This window comes from Tachysurus fulvidraco, chromosome 21, assembly GCF_022655615.1.
Source record: "Tachysurus fulvidraco isolate hzauxx_2018 chromosome 21, HZAU_PFXX_2.0, whole genome shotgun sequence".
NCBI classification, from domain to species: Eukaryota; Metazoa; Chordata; class Actinopteri; order Siluriformes; family Bagridae; genus Tachysurus; species Tachysurus fulvidraco.
Window position 1 is genome coordinate 17,888,442 of NC_062538.1, and position 19,283 is coordinate 17,907,724.

At 36.9% G+C, this 19,283-nt stretch overlaps 1 protein-coding gene across 1 annotated transcript in view; it reads right to left on the bottom strand.

Moving 5' to 3' along the window:
• Positions 1 to 5,142: 5,142 nt before the first annotated feature.
• arrdc1b (arrestin domain containing 1b) overlaps positions 5,143 to 19,283 on the bottom strand; it is a 41,222-nt gene continuing 27,081 nt past the window's right edge. Inside the window, exons 3-8 of the mRNA XM_027142415.2 lie at positions 15,728 to 15,778; positions 10,221 to 10,375; positions 8,753 to 8,935; positions 8,480 to 8,656; positions 6,316 to 6,796; positions 5,143 to 5,415 (exon numbers count right to left, since the gene is read on the bottom strand). Of these exons, the coding sequence (XP_026998216.1) occupies positions 5,348 to 5,415; positions 6,316 to 6,796; positions 8,480 to 8,656; positions 8,753 to 8,935; positions 10,221 to 10,375; positions 15,728 to 15,778 (1,115 nt within the window). The 3' untranslated portion in view covers positions 5,143 to 5,347. The remainder of the gene's footprint in view (positions 5,416 to 6,315; positions 6,797 to 8,479; positions 8,657 to 8,752; positions 8,936 to 10,220; positions 10,376 to 15,727; positions 15,779 to 19,283) is intronic.

The window sequence follows — 19,283 nt, forward strand, 5'->3', positions numbered from 1 at the left end:
TGAACATTAACTAAAACTTGACCTGTATCTACACGATTATAGGTACTGAACTGCTGCCACAGGATTGGTTGATTGGATAATTGCATATGTGGTCCTATTAATGTGGCCAGTAAGTACATATAAAACCAAAGAAAAGGAAGAAGAGAATGAAGAAACGCTGTAGTGATTTTATTGTAAATGAAGAAAAATGAAAAGCGCAGGCTGTGATCAAGTGACAGATACTGGGTTTATTAATATTTAATAACACAATGGTATTAATAAACCAAGACTTGCTTGGTATAACTGTATTGCTTGTTATCCATCAAGTGGATTGTTCAACTGAAAAAACCTTCCACTCTCATTAACACATGGATCTCCTACCAAAATCTGTAAGTAATTTATTGAATCTAGAAATAGCCTGGAGCAACTTCCTTTTTCTAAGAACAGTTCTTTACTAGGCTGTAAAATAAGTCTGACATTTAAAACAAAAATATTTTGTTCTTTTATGGCCAATTACCTGAATTTTGGGACAGTGCTGTTTAAACTTAATGCTTTTCACAGTAGCGTTTTACAGTTTTGACTGTAGATCTACAGCATTAGCATTAACAGATGACATGATATTATCAGAATCAGGAGCAAGCTGGTACGTAAACAATGGGCAACCTGAGGAACTACACACAGTGTAGTGTTGTTGAAAAAATCCAGCTATCTAGGCTTAAATATTCCATCAGATGTAAAGCCAGGACTTGCTGAACAACACAAAACACGACATTAACTTGTCGTCCTATGTATAACTATGTTAGTTTAGCTACCACTTTAAATCATAGTCAGTATGATTTCTGGGAAACCTAAACATTGATTTGAGCAAGACCAGTTGAGTCAAGTTGATGGCTTAGCTCCATAAGTCTATTTTCTGACTTATCCAACCTTTCCATTTTCTTGCTTGAAGCACTTGTAGATGGAGTAAAGCTTTCAAATGTGGAATCCAGTTTGACACATCCTTAATCAAACCACAAAATAAAGCCTTGAGACACAACACAAGATGTTTTAAAGCAATATAAACTGGAGAGATTTTATTAGTACGACATACTTATAAACAAAACTAATTTGGATTCAAATATTTGAGTTCATTTTTATTTATTTATTTTTTTTGTAAATACGATCCACATACATCGATCCACAGTGGTGCTACTGTATTCCAAAGCCTGCTAACAAGGATCAGATGACTACATTGCTCGAAAACATTGCAACACATAATTATACACAGCAATAGAAAAATACAAAACTAGAGACCATGTTTGGGGAGTGGGGGGATCCACACATTATAAATAAAGAACATTATAAAGCTGTTGAATCTTTGGTGATGGACGATGAGGTAAAGCAGGAGGGAAAATGGATGTAAAGATTGGAAGAATTTTCAACACATTTTAAGAAGCAGGATGGATTCGGTCAAGGATTCCAGTTTGAAATAAACAATATTATACCACAGTGCTGTGGAATTCTCAAATCTGATTGGTCTGGAGGTTTTTATTCGGTTTCAATAGCGTAGCTAGTACAGTTCAGCTGCAAGGTTTGTATTATTCTTGTGCATTTGCTCTAATGATCTTTGCTAGAGTAACAGTGACTTGGACGACATACTGGAGAGGATGTTTAATTTTTTTGGTAAAGGAGTTTCCAGTGTCAATTTGTAAGTTGCAGTTATGGTTTTCTCAAATTTTTTTGCTCTTATACTTATATAACTATAACAGAGATGCTGGTGATTAACTTATTTCACAGAAGTTCCACTACATTAAGCATAACAATAAACAGATCTGAACAAAAATGATAACTGTTGGGGAAAATTGCAAACATTTAGGAGGAATAAAATACTTCACAGTGTCCTGTCCTGGAAAATAACTCCACTTATGCTCATTATCTATTATTGTCCTATAAGAGCACAAATTTCCTGGCAGGCTGGGTTCCATTTAAACATGATGAGTGGAGCTAACCAACCCACTGCAGAGCTACTTCTTAGTGCTGGTCCCAAGCATGGACGTAATGGGAAAGTTCTGCCAGGAAGAGCATAAAGCTGTGCGAAATCAAATATACAGGGAACAGCTAAAAGAACAGCTGTGGACCAGATGATCTACTGTGGTGACCATGAACAGGAAAGAGCTAAATGAAGAACATTTTCCTATAACCGTCATGTTTGATTTTTTACCGTAACGACGGATACGGACATATTTCTGCACACTTTTGACACAGTTACTATCCCAAGGTTTAAGGCATGTGTTGTAGACTGACTGACGTGCGCCTTCGATCCAAATGATAGAACTTGTAGAGTTTCTAGACGATTTGTAATATAGATCATATAAATTTGGATGACATTGTGTCTAGTTTGCTACATCAAGCCATACAGAGACCAAACGGAAACGGAAGAACTGTCAGATGTCCGAGCATAGTGAAAATTACGGAGCACCATTTGATCCCAATTAATTTCGCTACACTTCGAAAATCTTTACTTTTTTAACCTTCATGACTTTTATGTTAAGAGATGTTTTTTTTTTCAAGAAAACTTAAAATGAAGTGTTCAATACTTACAAAAGAAGAGAATAGACTGGTCTCTAGAATTGAGTTCATGTAAAATATTCTTTATAACAATTAAACTTTTCCCATATATTATCTTTGTCCCAGTTACCAACCCTTGTATTTTAGATCCTTAGTCAAATCCTAATATTTTATTTATTTATGAAATAATTATTAATTACTTAAATATTATTATAATTATATATATATTTTTTTACAATCTGAGGAGAGGCTGCATTGTAACACAGTGATTTGCTTAGAAAGATGATCAACGATTTCGTTAAAATGTCAATTTTCTTCCTTCTCACAGTAGTGAAAATTGTACACAGAGAAAACAATTGAAAAGAGTGGTCAGTTTTTCATGCAGTCTCTTTTGTTTTATCCTAAAATATAACAGAGTAGAAATGAGTAACACTTAACTGAATATTTGAATATGTTGGGAAAAAAAAAAACACCAGAAGGAGGTTTTGCTATAATGAGAGAAAATAACAGTAAAGTAATTGTACAACTGATTTTACATACATGATTTAAACACACACACACACACACACACACACACACACACACACACACACACACGCACACACGCACACACACGCACACACACAGAAAATCAGAATTAAATCCTATTTAAAAAAGTGCCATTTTGTGCTTCAACTTGGAAAAAAATAAACAGACAAACAAACAAACAAACAAACAAAAAGGAACAGTTTAAGGGTCTGAAGAACTGATACATATTTTAAAATACTGGAGAATCACCGTTTTACACAGCAGTCACAGGATAAGGCCTCTGGGAATTTATGTTGAATCTTCATCAATTGTGGAGTCATTGAAGAAAAAAAAACATGTACAAAAAATTCTGCGTTCACAAACATCCGCGTTTCATTCCAGCTATAGAAACATCATCTGTTTTGTTCCCGAGACTCTCACAAACACATGCAGGAACTCGTGATGCACCTGATCTACAAAATGCCGATAGAAATTTATATATATATATATATATATATATATATATATATATATATATATATATATATATATATTTTTTTTTTTTTTTTTTAATTACATTGATAACATTATCAAGTAATTGTAAGGAATTTATATTTTAGTTCCAGAAATATTTTTATTCCATTTAAATAAAGGAAGTTGAAAAAATTCATGATGGACTACATAAACATATCTGGATAATGGAATAACAACGAATGGCTTCGTAAAATCTTCAAGAAGGAAAATATGCTTGTAGTCGATACGCAGCAGAGGTGCCAACATTTCTAACAGGACAATCGGAAGAGTCAGCTCTGTTTTAAATCTCACCTGTAAGCAACTGGTTCCTGGATTCTGGTTTGAATCATGAATTCATAAGTCAGAGTAAATAAAGTCAGCGTGAAGCGAAGATATTCTCTCCAGTAGGAAATACACATCTTTCGCACCCCGTGTCCTTTCCCCTTCAGCGTACCTGCTTTGATTTGTGTTTGTTTTCACCTAAAATAAATGCGTAAATTCTACGCTTTTGCTAGTAACCGAATCAAAACATTCAGGAAATTGATTGAGGAAAACTTTTTCAAAAAAATCTGCAAAATTTTTTTAATTGCAGCTAAAATAATCCAAAGGACAATAATAACAATAATTTAAATGATAAGATATTTTTATCATCATGGTGGTAAAAACATTTTTTTTTAATCTTGTTTAACGTTTATATTTAAACACAGCTATTTTATATTTAAACATTTTATAATTCCTTTGTTTTTTGTTTTTTTTACTGTAAGCCCTGACTAAGCGTAGACTCGGCGCAGTACTCAGTGCTCGTGTAAGTGAACTGCACTTTCTCTGCATGCTCCTTTCACACTCATTGACAATTCTATGCAGACTCGTGGATTAAAGATAATGTTTATACACAAAGTCTGTGGTGTGAAAACTTACAAATATGTAATATGAACGATGTTTAACAGAACTACCTGCAATGCCTTGTTCACTGAGCGCTTTCAGCAGCCGTGTCTATGCTTTCTGTTATAATGTGGAATTGATAAAATGCATTCATATTCATATCTGGGACTAGTGTTTGAACTAGTTTATGATGAAAGTAATAAATAAAATTACTTTTAGTGAGTGCTGTTGCTATGGTAATGGTAAAACAATAGATGTTGGCACCTCTGAAGCGGGGTTTTAACGTAACATAACAGTTAACATACTTCTCCTTCCTCTTGCCGAATGCCTTCAATACCAATACTACTACTACTACTACTACTACTAATACTACTAAGCTACTTTATATTTATATACATTAGGAAAAGAAATTCAGTGACTGCACAGACTCGGATCAGTATGCAAGCTTTAAAAAAAAAAAAAAAAAAAAGTTCTTATGTATGTTTTTCGAAACTGTGCTGATCAAATTCTAACGAGTCCTCCTGAGGAGGGCCTGAGGAAATGTTCACAGATCAACATCAGATTGACCACAGGGCTTTCAAAAACTTGCTCTGATGTCACATAGCCTGTCTTTTGGGACAAGCATCACAGAAGGCCAGCCTTGGCTAACCATTGTATTGTCCTTTGTATTGTATAACGTTTGTCACCGCATCACAGATGCAGGTTTAGAGTTCAGGAGTGTGTCCATGATTAGGCACTGATCCAGAAACCCTTCCTCCAAACCAAGGAGTGAGGAATATCGTTTCTATACATCGTGTGGAAAAAATGGACAAGATACCTTTAAATACGTTTGGTCATGTTTAGGGAGGACGGCAATGCCTGGAGTGTCCAGCAGGGGGAAGGTGAAGATTAACTGACAGGCATATTACAGTGTTGTCATCTACGTCATGCTGGTGTTGAAGCTGGAGTTGGTACTGCTACAGCTTTCTTCATATGTAGGAGGTGGTTCTGAGTATGACAGAGAAGATAAAAGGAAATACTTTTATAAAAGTCAGAAATGTTTACTAGCTGGAAAAGTATTTCTTGTTATTGCTCATTTATTTGGGCGATTGGAGAAATGGCTTCAGGATTAGACGAATCAATACGAACTACTCGGGAGACTGCCTTTCACTGATGTGCATGATTCTCTTAAGTGCAATCTGAGCAGTAGATTTAGCAGAAGCGGTTTGGTCATGTCGTTTGTGAGATGTTATTCGGGCTGACTCGAACAGGAACAAAGTAACTGTCTAATTTGTTCAGATCGTCATTAGCCTAAGATGCATGACATCATAAAGCAACAGGCATGAAATCAACAAATATCAACATATACATTACTAAATAATCCGTCTGTTTTTGTTTTGTTATCTAAATAATTTTTATCTATTTAAATTATATCTATTTCATATCTGGGACGTAATTTGCATTAAAAATAAATCACAAAAATGAACTTTTAGTGAAGGCTGTTGCTATAGTAACGGTTTAACCGTTAATTTCGTTGGGTTTTAAATGTAGCAAGGTGCCAATGAGCCGAAACGGTTTTAAGTTTTTTTTGTCTATGTTTGTCTGTTTAGTATATTTATTTATTCATTAATGTTTATAACTTCCATGTATGTGGTTAACTAAACGATAAAAAATAAAGTTTAAAATGTAAATTTATATAAACATTAAGCCCTATTTATCCCTATTGAGTAGGTAAGTTCCTAAAAAAAATGACAAAGTTGATTAAAACACCATCTCATTGTGTAAAATGTTAATTAAGATGATGTCCTTGTGTAAAACGAACCACCTGCAAATAAAGGCTACTGTTTGATGCGCAATTGTGTTTTCACTGTGTAAATCAGATCAGCAGGTCGTGGTGTTGTCACTCACCGTGCGGATATTCCCAGCTGCTATAATCTGGAGGCAGAATGAGAGGGCAGTTTGTGGGCACAGGTGTGGCATTTCCGTCAGTGAAAAAGGGAATGGTGGCTCCCGTGGAGACACAGAAAAGCGGCGCCGAGCTTTCGGCTGACTGGCCTGGCTGACCCTGAGGAAGAGCTTGGGCCGGGGCGTGACTAAAGGCACCAGGCGACATGGCGATGGCCTGGCCCGAGTAGTCCTGCTGGGAGTGACTCTTGGTAGGAATTTCCTCGCTGCTTAGAGCTCCTGCACCCTGCACCTCATCCTCGTCGTCCTCAGCCGGAGGCGCGCTCGGTACCACCGGTCCAGGGCTGACGCTCGGTGCGGCGGCCATCGCAGCTCCGTGCTGAAGGGGGTTTGGCTGAGGCGGTCTCGTAGGGGTCAGGTTAACGGCAATGTTTCCGATGTAGATGGGCAGCGTCACCACCGTCTCAGGAGACTTTAGGGAAACCTTTCAGAATAAAAGAATGATAAAATAACAATTAAGTTATAACTCGGTCAGAATATGAGGCAGGCAGGAAGTGTGTGATTTCTGGAAAAACAATTATGTGGCTGAGGAAGTTTGGCATGTCGCCTGAGAAACTTCTACAGCTGCATCATCGAGAGTGACCTGACCAACTGCATCACTGTGTGGTATTGCAGCACTACTGTCATGGACCGCAAACGTCTGCAGAGAGTGGTGAAGTGGCGCAGAAAATTATCAGGACTTCACTGCCCTATCTGCAGAGCATCTACCACCACAGAGTCCACAGGAGAGCTGCTTCCATTCTCAAAGACCCCTTTCTCAAAGATTCTCAAAGGATTGTTCACACTTCTACCCTCAGGACGGAGGTACAGAAGTGTGAAATGTAGGACCTCTAGACTGAAGAACTCTTTCTTCCCCTCTGCCATCAGACTCCTAAACAGCTGATAGGAGTTTGCAATTATGGACATAACTGCTTAACTGTTTACATGGACATAACTGTTTACATTGAACTACATTTTTTGCACATTCATTTTCTCAGAACTGCACTACCTCACCAAGAACTGCTCTACCTCACTTTATTGCCTTATTCGGCACTGCACCTCTTATTGCCTTTATTAAGAACTTTATTTCTTTTATTGCTCTTTTTTATTCTATTTTATTCATTTTTCATTCACACATTTTTATTTTTACTTTACTGTATGACATTTAGTGTGGACAGCAAAGTAAGACTTTCATTGTGCAGGGAAACATGCTTTCTGTCTGTGCATATGACAATAAACACTTTGAATTGAATTGAATGTTCTGCAGTTTGACCAATATACTGGACTTTCCCAAATAGATTCAAGCCATGTTTATATGTGCTTTCCTGAGCAGTTAAATGATTTCAAAGCTTTCGATAAAAAATAATACTTAATGCAATAGAGTACTTTATAGTTATACTGATTTGAGCATGAAACCATTCCTGAAGTGACTTTCAAGTTGTCAAGCTGTGTAAATTCACAAATCTATTTGCATATCCACATTTATTTGCACTTTTAGGTGCAACTCCCAAACTGCATAGTCATCAAGGTACACATGCAAAACTGGATCGTTTGCTCTTTCGAAAGACGAAATCATCGACAGATCCTGTGGCTCTTTACAGAAAGACAAGAATTGGCAAGAAGGCTAAAAGAAACAATAAAATGAGTTCAATTTCAATTACAAAGGGGCACGGTGGCTTAGTGGTTAGCATGTTCGCCTCACACCTCCAGGTTTGGGGGTTCGATTCCCGCCTCCGCCTTGTGTGTGTGGAGTTTGCATGTTCTCCTCGTGCCTCCGGGGTTTCCTCCGGGTACTCCGGTTTCCTCCCCCGGTCCAAAGACATGCATGGTAGGTTGATTGGCATCTCTGGAAAATTGTCCATAGTGTGTGAGTGTGTGAGTGAATGAGTGTGTGTGTGTGCCCTGCGATGGGTTGGCACTCCGTCCAGGGTGTATCCTGCCTTGATGCCCGATGACGCCTGAGATAGGCACAGGCTCCCCGCGACCCGAGAAGTTCGGATAAGCGGTAGAGAATGAGTGAGTGAGTGAGTTCAATTTCAGGTGAAACGTATTTATAGTTTATTCTTCTCACACAACTCAGATGGCCCAGACTCTCTTAAAGCGAGGTGTGAGGAAGAGTTGAACTTACCTGGACAAAGTACTCGACATCTATGAGGCTGCAGCCAGCGAGGGCAGACTGAGGGAGAGGAGGAACGATGATCTGCTCTTTCCACTCTGCATGTTTCCCCGCTTTGACACCTGCCCCCTCTACCTCCGCTATGGTCCTCAAATCGAACAACGGCCTTTTCATCTTATAGGTCACTTTCTGTATAGGACAAAGCCAATCAGATAGGACAAGAAGCTGCACACTGATGTAAAGGCCATCTTCGATACAACATCCTCAAGACAAAACTATATCTACCTGTATGAGACTAGCCAGGATGTAGCCTGTGTCTTTGCCTGATTTGTTGTGGATCTCGGTGGAGAGTTTGATGATCTGGCCTGGAGTGTATCCTCTCAGGTCGCTGTGAGCCTTCAGCATGAGGGTTCCCGTCTTCACCAGGAAGTACGTGAACTTCTTAGTTGTGACAGCGCAGCTTGGTTGCTGGCAGAAGACAGCATCAGAAAACAGGACTGTGACTCAAAATAAACATTCCTTGTGCCTTTGACAGTGTATAATTATTATGTACAGGCTTGCATAAATATTCCCTCCCTTTGAACGTTTCCATATTTTGTAGTCTAGTGATTGTTCGGTTGCTTCAAGCTTCTTCGCTTTTGTACTGGTCATGACATACTACCGATAGTGCTGTTAAAATGAAGATTGTTCGCTGCAAACTCACAAGAGAATAAACTATGGTGAGCCATCAGTGGAACATGACAGAAAAGCGACAATAGTGTTTAGCATGTTAGTGAAACTTATGAAGCACGGAATGTGTCGCTGTAGTTCCTACTAATCAATCACAGGCTTTGCTGCAAACCATGTTTAAGAACAAATTTTGGCCGTCTGCCTTATGCATAAAACAGACAGTTCCTCTAGGATTTTCAGCTATTTATTTATTTTTGATAAATTTTGCTGCAGAATTAAAAAATTTGTGATGCAACTTGCTGAGTTTTTTTTTTTCTGCTTTTTTAAACTTGAATTGGTGAAATTGGAAGCACATTGGAAGGATTTTTCTTCTAAGCTCCTACAAGTGAAGACACATATATAATTACTTCTTGCAATAACTCACGTACATACTCACGTTCGACGCACGTGTATCAAAGACACCACTAGCTACATCCTGGCTAGTGATTTAATGGAACGATCCCATCAATGAGCAAAGACTTTTCATGACATTCCTTTGCTCTACCAGCCAAACGTTATCTCGGCGTGGAAAATTTAGGATCGCTAGTTTCAGTTGTTAGCCTCATCAAAATAAATAAATAAATGCATGCGATGACGCTTTACACCCTTACTGGATGCTCGAAGTTTGCTTTAAATAACCAATGCCTGATTGATATGTCCTGAGAATGTTCCTGGTTCCTCAGGATGTTTTGTTCCGGTATTCCAACAAGTGCTGTACTTATATTAAAATCACATAAATTGTTGAATGACTTCTAACGGCGAAGGATTAGAGCTGATTTAGACGATTAACACCAATGAGGGTTAATAGTTTTGCAAGCCAAACCCGATGTAGTAAATGCTTTAGAATTATACAGATAGGCTATAGCATGACGATTGTAGCAGAATAAAGGGTATAGGGGGTGAATACTTATGCAAGCCACTCTGTAATTTAAGAACCAGATGTGCGTCATGTAAAAAAGGAGCTTCTTATCTGTATGTATAGATCAAAGAGGTGACAGCTGTGCATACTAGTTATAACAAGAAGACTTAAGTTAAGACTTCTCACCTCTATATCAGGCAACTCATTGAGGTTCAAGACATTGAGTAGGTAAAAGGGTTTCTGAGACTTGTAGTCCTTAGAGAAGCGTGGCGTGTCTATTACAGCCCTGATTCTGTAAACGACCTTCCCGAACGGACCCTCGAATGAAGTTGGAGCGTGTGCTAAGAAGGGTACAGTTATTTAATTAGGACATAATTTGAAAAAATAATAAGATAAAACACAAACTCAATAATAAAAAAAAAATAACATTCTGACTTTCTCCTGTAAAAGCTATGTGTATAAATTAATCCCATATGAATATAGTCACTTAATACAGACATCTGCTGCCTAGGTCTATTTACTGGATTCATGAATTAAAAGAGATGGTTGCTGTTGAAGACTAGGCTCAGACTAGGACTAATTAGCCAGAGCTCTAAATAGCACTGTCACTGGATGAGATCTGTGTGATTTAAAAGCTTGTTCCTCTAGCATGGCAGGACAGTGACTAGCAGGGGCTCATTTAGTAGGGCTAATAATGGAAGCGGATGACAGAGACAGACAAGAAGACGAAAAGCAAAAAATCACAATAAGAGACACTGAACGGTGAGACACATCATACTTAATCCTGGATTCCTTTCTTTCTTTCTTTCTTTCTTTCTTTCTTTCTTTCTTTCTTTCTTTCTTTCTTTTTGCAGAGAAATTAAAGAAGAGTACAATGATGAAATGCCTTTTGTGCGAATACGAACAACATTAAAGGAAAGAAAGAAAGAAAGAAAGAAAGAAAGAAAGACAATGTTCACATGGCTTCCTATCTAGATTAGATTTATCATCATTTATAGGACTGACAAAATCTTTATATCAATTTTCAATACAAACCAAATACATACCAAATATATCAAATGTAATTAGATTCTAAGGTTGAAAAATATTGGAAATGCTCCCAAAATTAAGTTAGAACTTGTAGCAAATGCCTCAAAATACACAAGTCGCTTCAAGTTACTTGTCAGTACATTTTAGATATGAGAGAGGGGGAGGGGGGGAGAGAGAGAGCTGTATTGACAAGAAAGAAAGAAAGAGAAAGATAGAGAACCATGCAGAAAAGAGAGAGTGAGAAAGAGATAAAGAGAGAGAGAGAGAAACTGTGCTGACAAGAAAGAATGAAAGAAAGAAAGAACTGTGCAGAAAAGAGAGAGTGAGAAAGAGATAAACAGAGGGAGAGATAGATAGAGAGAGATAGAAACTGAGAGAGAGAGAGGTGTTGCCAAGAAAGAAAGAAAGAAAGAAAGAAAGAAAGAAAGAAAGAAAGAACTGTGCAGAAAAGAGAGAGTGAGAAAGAGATAAACAGAGGGAGAGATAGATAGAGAGAGAGATAGAAACTGAGAGAGAGAGAGAGAGAGAGAGAGGTGTTGCCAAGAAAGAAAGAAAGAAAGAAAGAAAGAAAGAAAGAAAGAAAGAAAGAAAGAAAGAGAACTGCAGAAAAGTGAGAGTGAGAAAGAGAGAGATATAGAGACAGGGAGGGAGAGAGAGAGAGAGAGAGAGAGAGAGAGAGGGAGAGAAAGACAAACCACGCTAAATGAACCAAATGATCTTCAATTCAGTTATGTTGTGTCCCCTTTACCTACTGATCAACTCTAATGACTAAAGTCCTACTAGCTTAAATCAATACAATCCATTCAATACACTTGAGCTTAGCAAAGGAAAGAAAGAGAAGCATATAGATACTTATAGCCATGGCATTTACCCTTTTCCCCCAAAATGCCTGATGCCCCGATGCCCAAAGCAAACCCTATAGAAAGGGCTATTGTTGGAACTGTAACCTAAGTGCTGATAATGAGCTAGACACAGAGTGGCCCGTCAGCCAGAATCACCATCAAGCCTTCACTGTGGCCAAACATCGCTCTCTGATACAGTCTGAATGTTTAGGGTTAGCTTTATCAGACCTCCAGAGGTCACACAAGAATAGAACAAGTGATAGAACAAGCGATAGAACGTTTCCAATGCCATGTCAATCATAAGAATAATCTTCTAATTTCGGCATTATGGTATAGAAATTCTTGAAATGTCTTTTCGATTAATCGGAAAATTCTACATTACAGTTCACACTCGTTCGGCCGTCCTACTGGAACATATTCACCCCTCTGAGATATATGGTATGGTCCACAAGTCATAACAGAAAGCTGCTTCATCTACAGTACATTTCCTGAAGATCCCGAGAAGAAGAAAAGCAAGTCCTTTTTTAGTCTTCTTTCTTTCGGCATATACAGTGATGTCGACTGATGAGGTCTCTTTGAAAAGACAACCCTGTTATTAATCCTGTTATTTATTTAGAAAGTAAATTATTCATTTCAGAAATGCCTGAAGAAATGAGGAAGTAAATCATTAAAATGTTCTTAATGCCCATAAGTGTTACATATTTAAGACTAACATATTGGCATTTTAATGGTTAAATTTTAATTTATTTGTTTTTGATAAGATGCATTAATTAATAAAAAAATTATTAAAAAAGTATTAATTAATAAAAAAAAAAGTATTGCTTCATGAGTTGCTTTCAGGTATCGCAGTAACTCAAACAACAATGAAATCAATAACACTGATTATTCTAAAAGAGCGATTTATCAAGATTCAAGTTCAAGATTTGGCTCACGCATGTCCATACTAATTTCTCCTAAAACCTTTCTGAATTTGTCAAAATTATACCAACACTCGGACAGCAGAGGGCAGAAAATGACATCAACAAACACTATCATCTTCCAGAATTGTAGAAGCTCAGATTTATTGTTATTGCCCTGCTCTGATACACTCAATGGGCTTGTTATTGGTATACTGTAAAATCACAGGAAGTGACTAACCATTAATAACACAGGGTGTGTTTAAAATCTGCCCATGATTCCAAAAATACTAAATGACTATCTACAGAGCAAAGGTAACCAAATTAGATAATGGGTGAGATTGGATTTACTGGAACGCCGAAACGTAATCTTTCTGGAAAGCACATAGAAACGACTATTACGTCAACAGCATAGCACTTAATCAACTTCCGTCTGACGAACGAACATGTTAGCAAACACAGAGTCTAAAGGTTGAAGGAAGAAATATGATAAAAAATAAAATAAATAAACATTATTAGATGTTATTAGTAGTAATATTAACTATAGTCTTAGAACAAATGGATTTTGTAGGTGAAAAAAAAATATATATATAAACATACTATGAACTCTTTAAATATATATAAACTGGTCCAAAATGTTTTTTTGTATTTAGTTTGGACTACTGTCAGTCATTTTTATAGACACGCCCACAAAGTCAAACGCGATAACGATTTCATAATGATCTGATATTTTCTTTAAAAATGACTAAAATGAAAATATAAGAAAGTATTTAATCAGTACAAATACTTGAGTATAAATAGCATAAAAATTCTGTAAATTAAAATTCCAAGATTTAGTTATTTGAAACCAAAGATATATAAGAATATCCATTTTTTTTTACATGCTCATATTAGTCCATAGTGATATTTTGATAATATTTTATTTTAATTATTTTGATGTAATTGTATTTTTCTGTAGTAAAATTGTATTTTGTCATTCACATCTATATATTTTTTTAAGATGCTCTTCACATCAAATGCAACTCAATGTGCTTTATAAGTAAAGTAAGACAATAAAAGAGAAAATGATCAAAAAGTATGAATAAATAAGAGAGTTTAGAAACAGCAGGGGGGGGGAAAGAAAGTCAAATTAGAGATTAAATTGTGTATTATAAAAATTATAAAACAAATAAAATTATATTGTATATATAGAAAGAGAGAGAGAAAGAGAGAGAGAGAGAGAGAGAGAGAGAGAGAGAGAGAGAGAGAGAGAGAGAGAGATTATTCAATTTTTAGGTGCACGAAAGCATATGGTTGTTTGCCACTTGATACTTTACACATAATTGGCCACTAATGTTGTGTAATGCGTTGTTCCCAGGACTGGTGTAATTTAATGCTCTCAAAAGCATGTGTCATAAAGGTCATAAAGGTCTAACTCGTCTGATATCCGTCAAATGACAGAACAAACTCAAGAAGAACAAGTTTCTTTGTGTCTATCACTGTCTTTATACCTAAACTTTCTCGTTTGGACACATTTGTCTTCGTTGTACCTAAGGAAGGTTTTGTTTATCCAGGAAATAATGCTCGATATAAAGTTGGCTATGGAAAGCTCTTTAGTGTTTGTATAGTAATGTTAATGATTTAATGTTTAGTAAATGATGTAATGTTAAGGGTGCAGAATGTTTCAAAAATGCTTCAGAAAACTGAGTCAGGCCGACTAACAAAACAAACATGTAGCCAATTAGCAGAAAGGGGTGTGTCTTCTCAATATGCGGCGGAGAGAGTGTTATGTGCGCACGTCTGACATTAGCCTCTGCCGTTACCTCTGCCTCGGGTTCTAGGGGTTGAACGTAATCTTCCGCGTGAAACGGAGTTAAACCTTTCACGCTACAACACACATTACTAAAAAAAACACATGTGACCTGTATTACCATAGTATTCCTCATTGAGTTCATTTACTGATAAAAATATCCCCTCGGCCAGCTGCCCCAGCAGGTTCCGCCTTAATAGTTGCCTGGGTTACATATGTATGTGTGAGGCGGAGCTATCAAAACAGGGGTGGGACCCATTTGGGCCAGGGGCGTGTTTGTTTTGGTGATTTCAAATGTCAACATTGGCTTTCAGAGATCGTGCACCTCGCCTTTAAAGATTGAACCCAGTGTAATGAAACCAGGATGTAAAAAGAAAACAGAAGAGGGCCGAGTACGGATCCCTGTGGAACACCACGTACGGAATATCATGTAATTTGGTAGCATAATCTAAGCAGAATGATAAGATTTTTTAATCTTTGATGCAGTGTTGTCTCTAATAAGGAGAATAAATCAGCAGATATGTTTGTCCCCTACATTAGCATTCAGGAACAAACATTCTGAACTAATGTGATAATTGGTGCATTCACTGGACTTCCACTAAAATGTCAGAATTCAGAATTCCAAATATTAAAATAACTGGCTAAACTGCCAAATATCCCCTGCTATACAAAAAGAATTATAGTGACAAACTCCCATCATGGCTGCTGGAACGAGTAATCAAAAACAGGAAGAAGTTTTCCAGGATACTGTTTGAGGATAAGAGATGCAACCTTCCTTTCCTTCCTAGACTCACAGCATACATCTGAGCTTACACCCAGACTATGATAAGCCACTTAATGTTCAAACACCCATTCTCAAGAGACCACTAGTACTCTTGAGCTTCCTAATATACTCCAACTTATTAAACAGGATGGAAAGCAAAGGAATGGGATGTTTCCCTACTAACAGACCACTAATAAATAACTTTAGACACGCTGATGCTGTAAACTGTCATTAAATCATTACCCAAATTTACAAATCGTGTGAACATCCACTAGCATCATTTGCTCTAAGGGCTAATTAACACCAACAGGTCTATCCATCTAATTCAGTTATAGCACAATTAGCATAATTAACAGTGTGACACTTGAGCTTACTTGGTATAAGAAACTGAAAAGGGAAGCAGTGCTCTCCGGCTGGAAGGGTTCCTGCAAAACAAGAGAAGAAGTGCGGTTTAAACGGAATTATATTTTTCTTTTTTTTTCCCCGCAAAATGTTTCTATTAAAGAACTATTTAAAAGCGAGGCAGAGTCCAGTCCAAACGACATAATCTGGGGTTTAGCATTAATTTAATAAACATACAAACAGGGAAATTGGTTTATAATTATAAATTATAAAATACACTGAGAATCAAATTGATTACATTTATAATTACTTTTTATTATTATTTATTTATTTAATTTTTTTCTCACTTGACGGATACAAATTCATCAACTCACCAACATCTCTTTTTTCTTTCTTGAAGTTAATGATGTTATAAATAAATGACCCCCAAAACCTCCTTAGCACTCAGAAGTAAGAATTAAGCAGTGCTTAATTAAAGTTCTTAAAAAAAAGTTCCTACAAGTGAAGCTGCCACCCTTAGGCCCTTAAGCACGGTCCTTAACCCTCATTGCTAAAGAGTCACTATATCATAGCTGACACTGTGACACTATGACCCCAACCTCCAAAGTAATGTATATTTGACAAAATAAAGGCTTCTTTTCTATACTGAGAACTGACTTGGTTTTGCATTAATTTCTGCAATCAGAAAAGAGCAAAATGCAGGAGGAAGTGTCAGTCTGGTTAAAATGCTTAAATCTAATTGGTCATTTTATAATTAATTGCTATTTTCAAAACTGCAATCCTGCTCACTGTGTGTGTGTGTGGTTCATGCCATGTATTATACTAACACATGCTCTCGACTTCAACAGGAAGTTCAGGTCAAGAGATAAGACAATGACTATTCAAGTGAAAAATGACTAACTTCTCCATCTAGCCCTGACATGTTACCTATCCTATAAAACTTTCTAAAAGCTTTCTGTTTCTAAGAAGCAACATGTATGTGATGTGTTTTAGGTGTATGAAATCCCAGCTGTGCGGAGCAGCTCAGGATTTCAAAACGATCACTGCGGCTTAAGAATTACGGCGTATTTCTCTTATTGTTTACATGAAGCTGCCTCACAGACAGGAAGAGGTCTGTTAGAGGAAATGATGAAAAGGAGCGGCTCTGAAAGCACAGTTGCTGCAATCTGCTGGCTCTTAAAACCCCAGAGCAAAGTAGAAGAATATGTTTTAAGTATTTGTTAGTATGAAAAAGACAGACATTGTTGTTCCTATCAGTCTGTCAGCTGTGACTGTTTAGGTTATCTCAAAATCAGGGGAATTTAAACTATTAAAAGACAACAGTGTGTACTCCAAGCATTTAAACAATCAGATAATAGAGATAAGGTCTAAATAAGACAAACAGAGTATCAGAGAATCCTCCAGAATGCTGACGGTGTGCTTCTTGAGCTATGTTTCAGTTTTCTTGCCATGAAAATACGGCATTCTGGATTGGCGTTTGTATACAAAAATTCACCAATGCATATGTGCGTCATATCATACAATCTTCACTCTCATTGGCAGTCGCTGTATCAAGTCACCCCAAATTTTTCGCAAGTCACCAGCTTTCATTAAAAACGAATGATCTACAGTCCAAACAAATCATTACCCAGGGTTCAGAGTAGAAAGTGACAAAGCGATCGGTGTCTGTTCATTTTCTATGTAAATAAAATAATAGAATATAAATAATAATTTTTAAAAAAGCATTTCTTTATACTAATTTAAAATTTTAATTATTGAAAGTTCAATAATTTGCCATTGGAGGGACACTGTTCTTGTTTGTCAGATCCCACCAGCAAATTTTATGACGTCATCAATTGATAATGAGTTAAAATCATGACTAACTGGTAACCACTTTAATAATAGCACCTTCTCCAGTTTAACCAGTCCAGCTCAAATAAAGCTCTACCTGTAACACTCCCTACCAATCGTTTTTTCCAATACTTCCGCTGAAGCACTGGAAAATCCAGTTCAGTGAGCTGATAAGATCTTTGTCAAAACAAGCCTATTAGTTAATGCCTTTCAGAGTGTATTACCTTGTGTAAGGAATCAAACATGACAGGGCGTGCCTGTCCGGGATCTATCAGAAGTTTATGATGTTCTAATGACAGCATATAACGAAGGGTTTTCGTTTCTTCTAACATACCATAGCATCATTTCCTCTCTTTCAAATGTAATGACAAATTACGTGAAGCGTCCTTCATACAGATCCCTGTGTATGAGGGTGTTAATGAAAACACTGAAAAACTATGTACGGAAAATACAGCCGCTCAACCATCACTCAATTCTAATCAGAATTACGACATCAGTGATGTATAACAATTTATTACCACAGACATGCTGGCATCTCCTATCTAATTATCAAGTATTAAATTCCACTACTAGAACATTTTTTTATGTACTGCTCTTAAACCCATGATAAGGTCATTCTAAACCTTGGTTTTAACCCACAGTAGAGGAACATTTCATATTTATAATATAGAAGCCGGTTTAGCACCACATTTTACCCATGTTTTGGAAGTCCTGCATGTACAATGTAAAATAATGTGGTGTAAGAACGTTACAACTAAAAGCTAAGCAACAGACATCCAATTATGTGCCTCATAAGACATGAAAATCAGGACATAGCAATACTTAAAACAAAGGGCTCGGTAGGTAGTGCCAGAGGGGCGCTAAGGCGTTGAACTACAGATCAGACGGTTGTGAGTTTAAACCTCAATTGTACCAAGCTACCACTGCTGGGCCCCTGAGCCAGGCGCTTAACCTTTAATTGCTCAGTTGTACAAAATGAGATAAAAATGTATGTCGCTCTGTATAAGAGCATTTGCCAAATTCTACAAAAGAACATCCACTCAAGACACTTAATTAGCTTTGACTTTATTGTAGCATTCAGAGTCATCCTGAATGGTCACCCAGGTTGGGTTTCTTTTTGAATCTGGTTTTCCTTGCTGTCTCCTTAGGGATGGAAATCTACACCGAGTTCTCTGTAAGGCTGCTTTGTGACAATGTCTATTACTAAAAGTGCTATAGAAATAAAACTGAATATATCTCTTGTGAAATAAAGCGTAATTCAGGATGTAAAACTCCAAGATGTTAAAATGTTTTGCATTGATAATTCAGTCCACAGAACATACAGGTTTCCTGTTTGATGATACATGCAGTCAAGCAAAAATACACGTACAACACTCTTTCATCCTCCAACCTCCCACAGGTTACTGTCAAGGTGTCAAAGAAGCAATGAGTCATCTGTTTCACAGACAGGAAGAGTCAAAACTTTTGCTTTTAGGTATACCAACAGGCAGGAAGTAACTACTACAGGTTTTTTTTCCAGACATGAGTGCTCAAACACTTCAAACCACATCACTGAATGTCATTTCTTCCAAGATACGTCTTTCACTCTCATAGCTCATTTCTTTAGTCATTTCTTTCTGAAGCTATACTAAATGTATATGTTTTAGATTATTTTCTTTCTTCATCAAATGTATTCTTTGCTTTCCATGTAACGTACAGTCATAAAGAGGGGTTAATTTTTTTTTTGATATCACTGGAGCAGGCAGTTTTGTTAATATC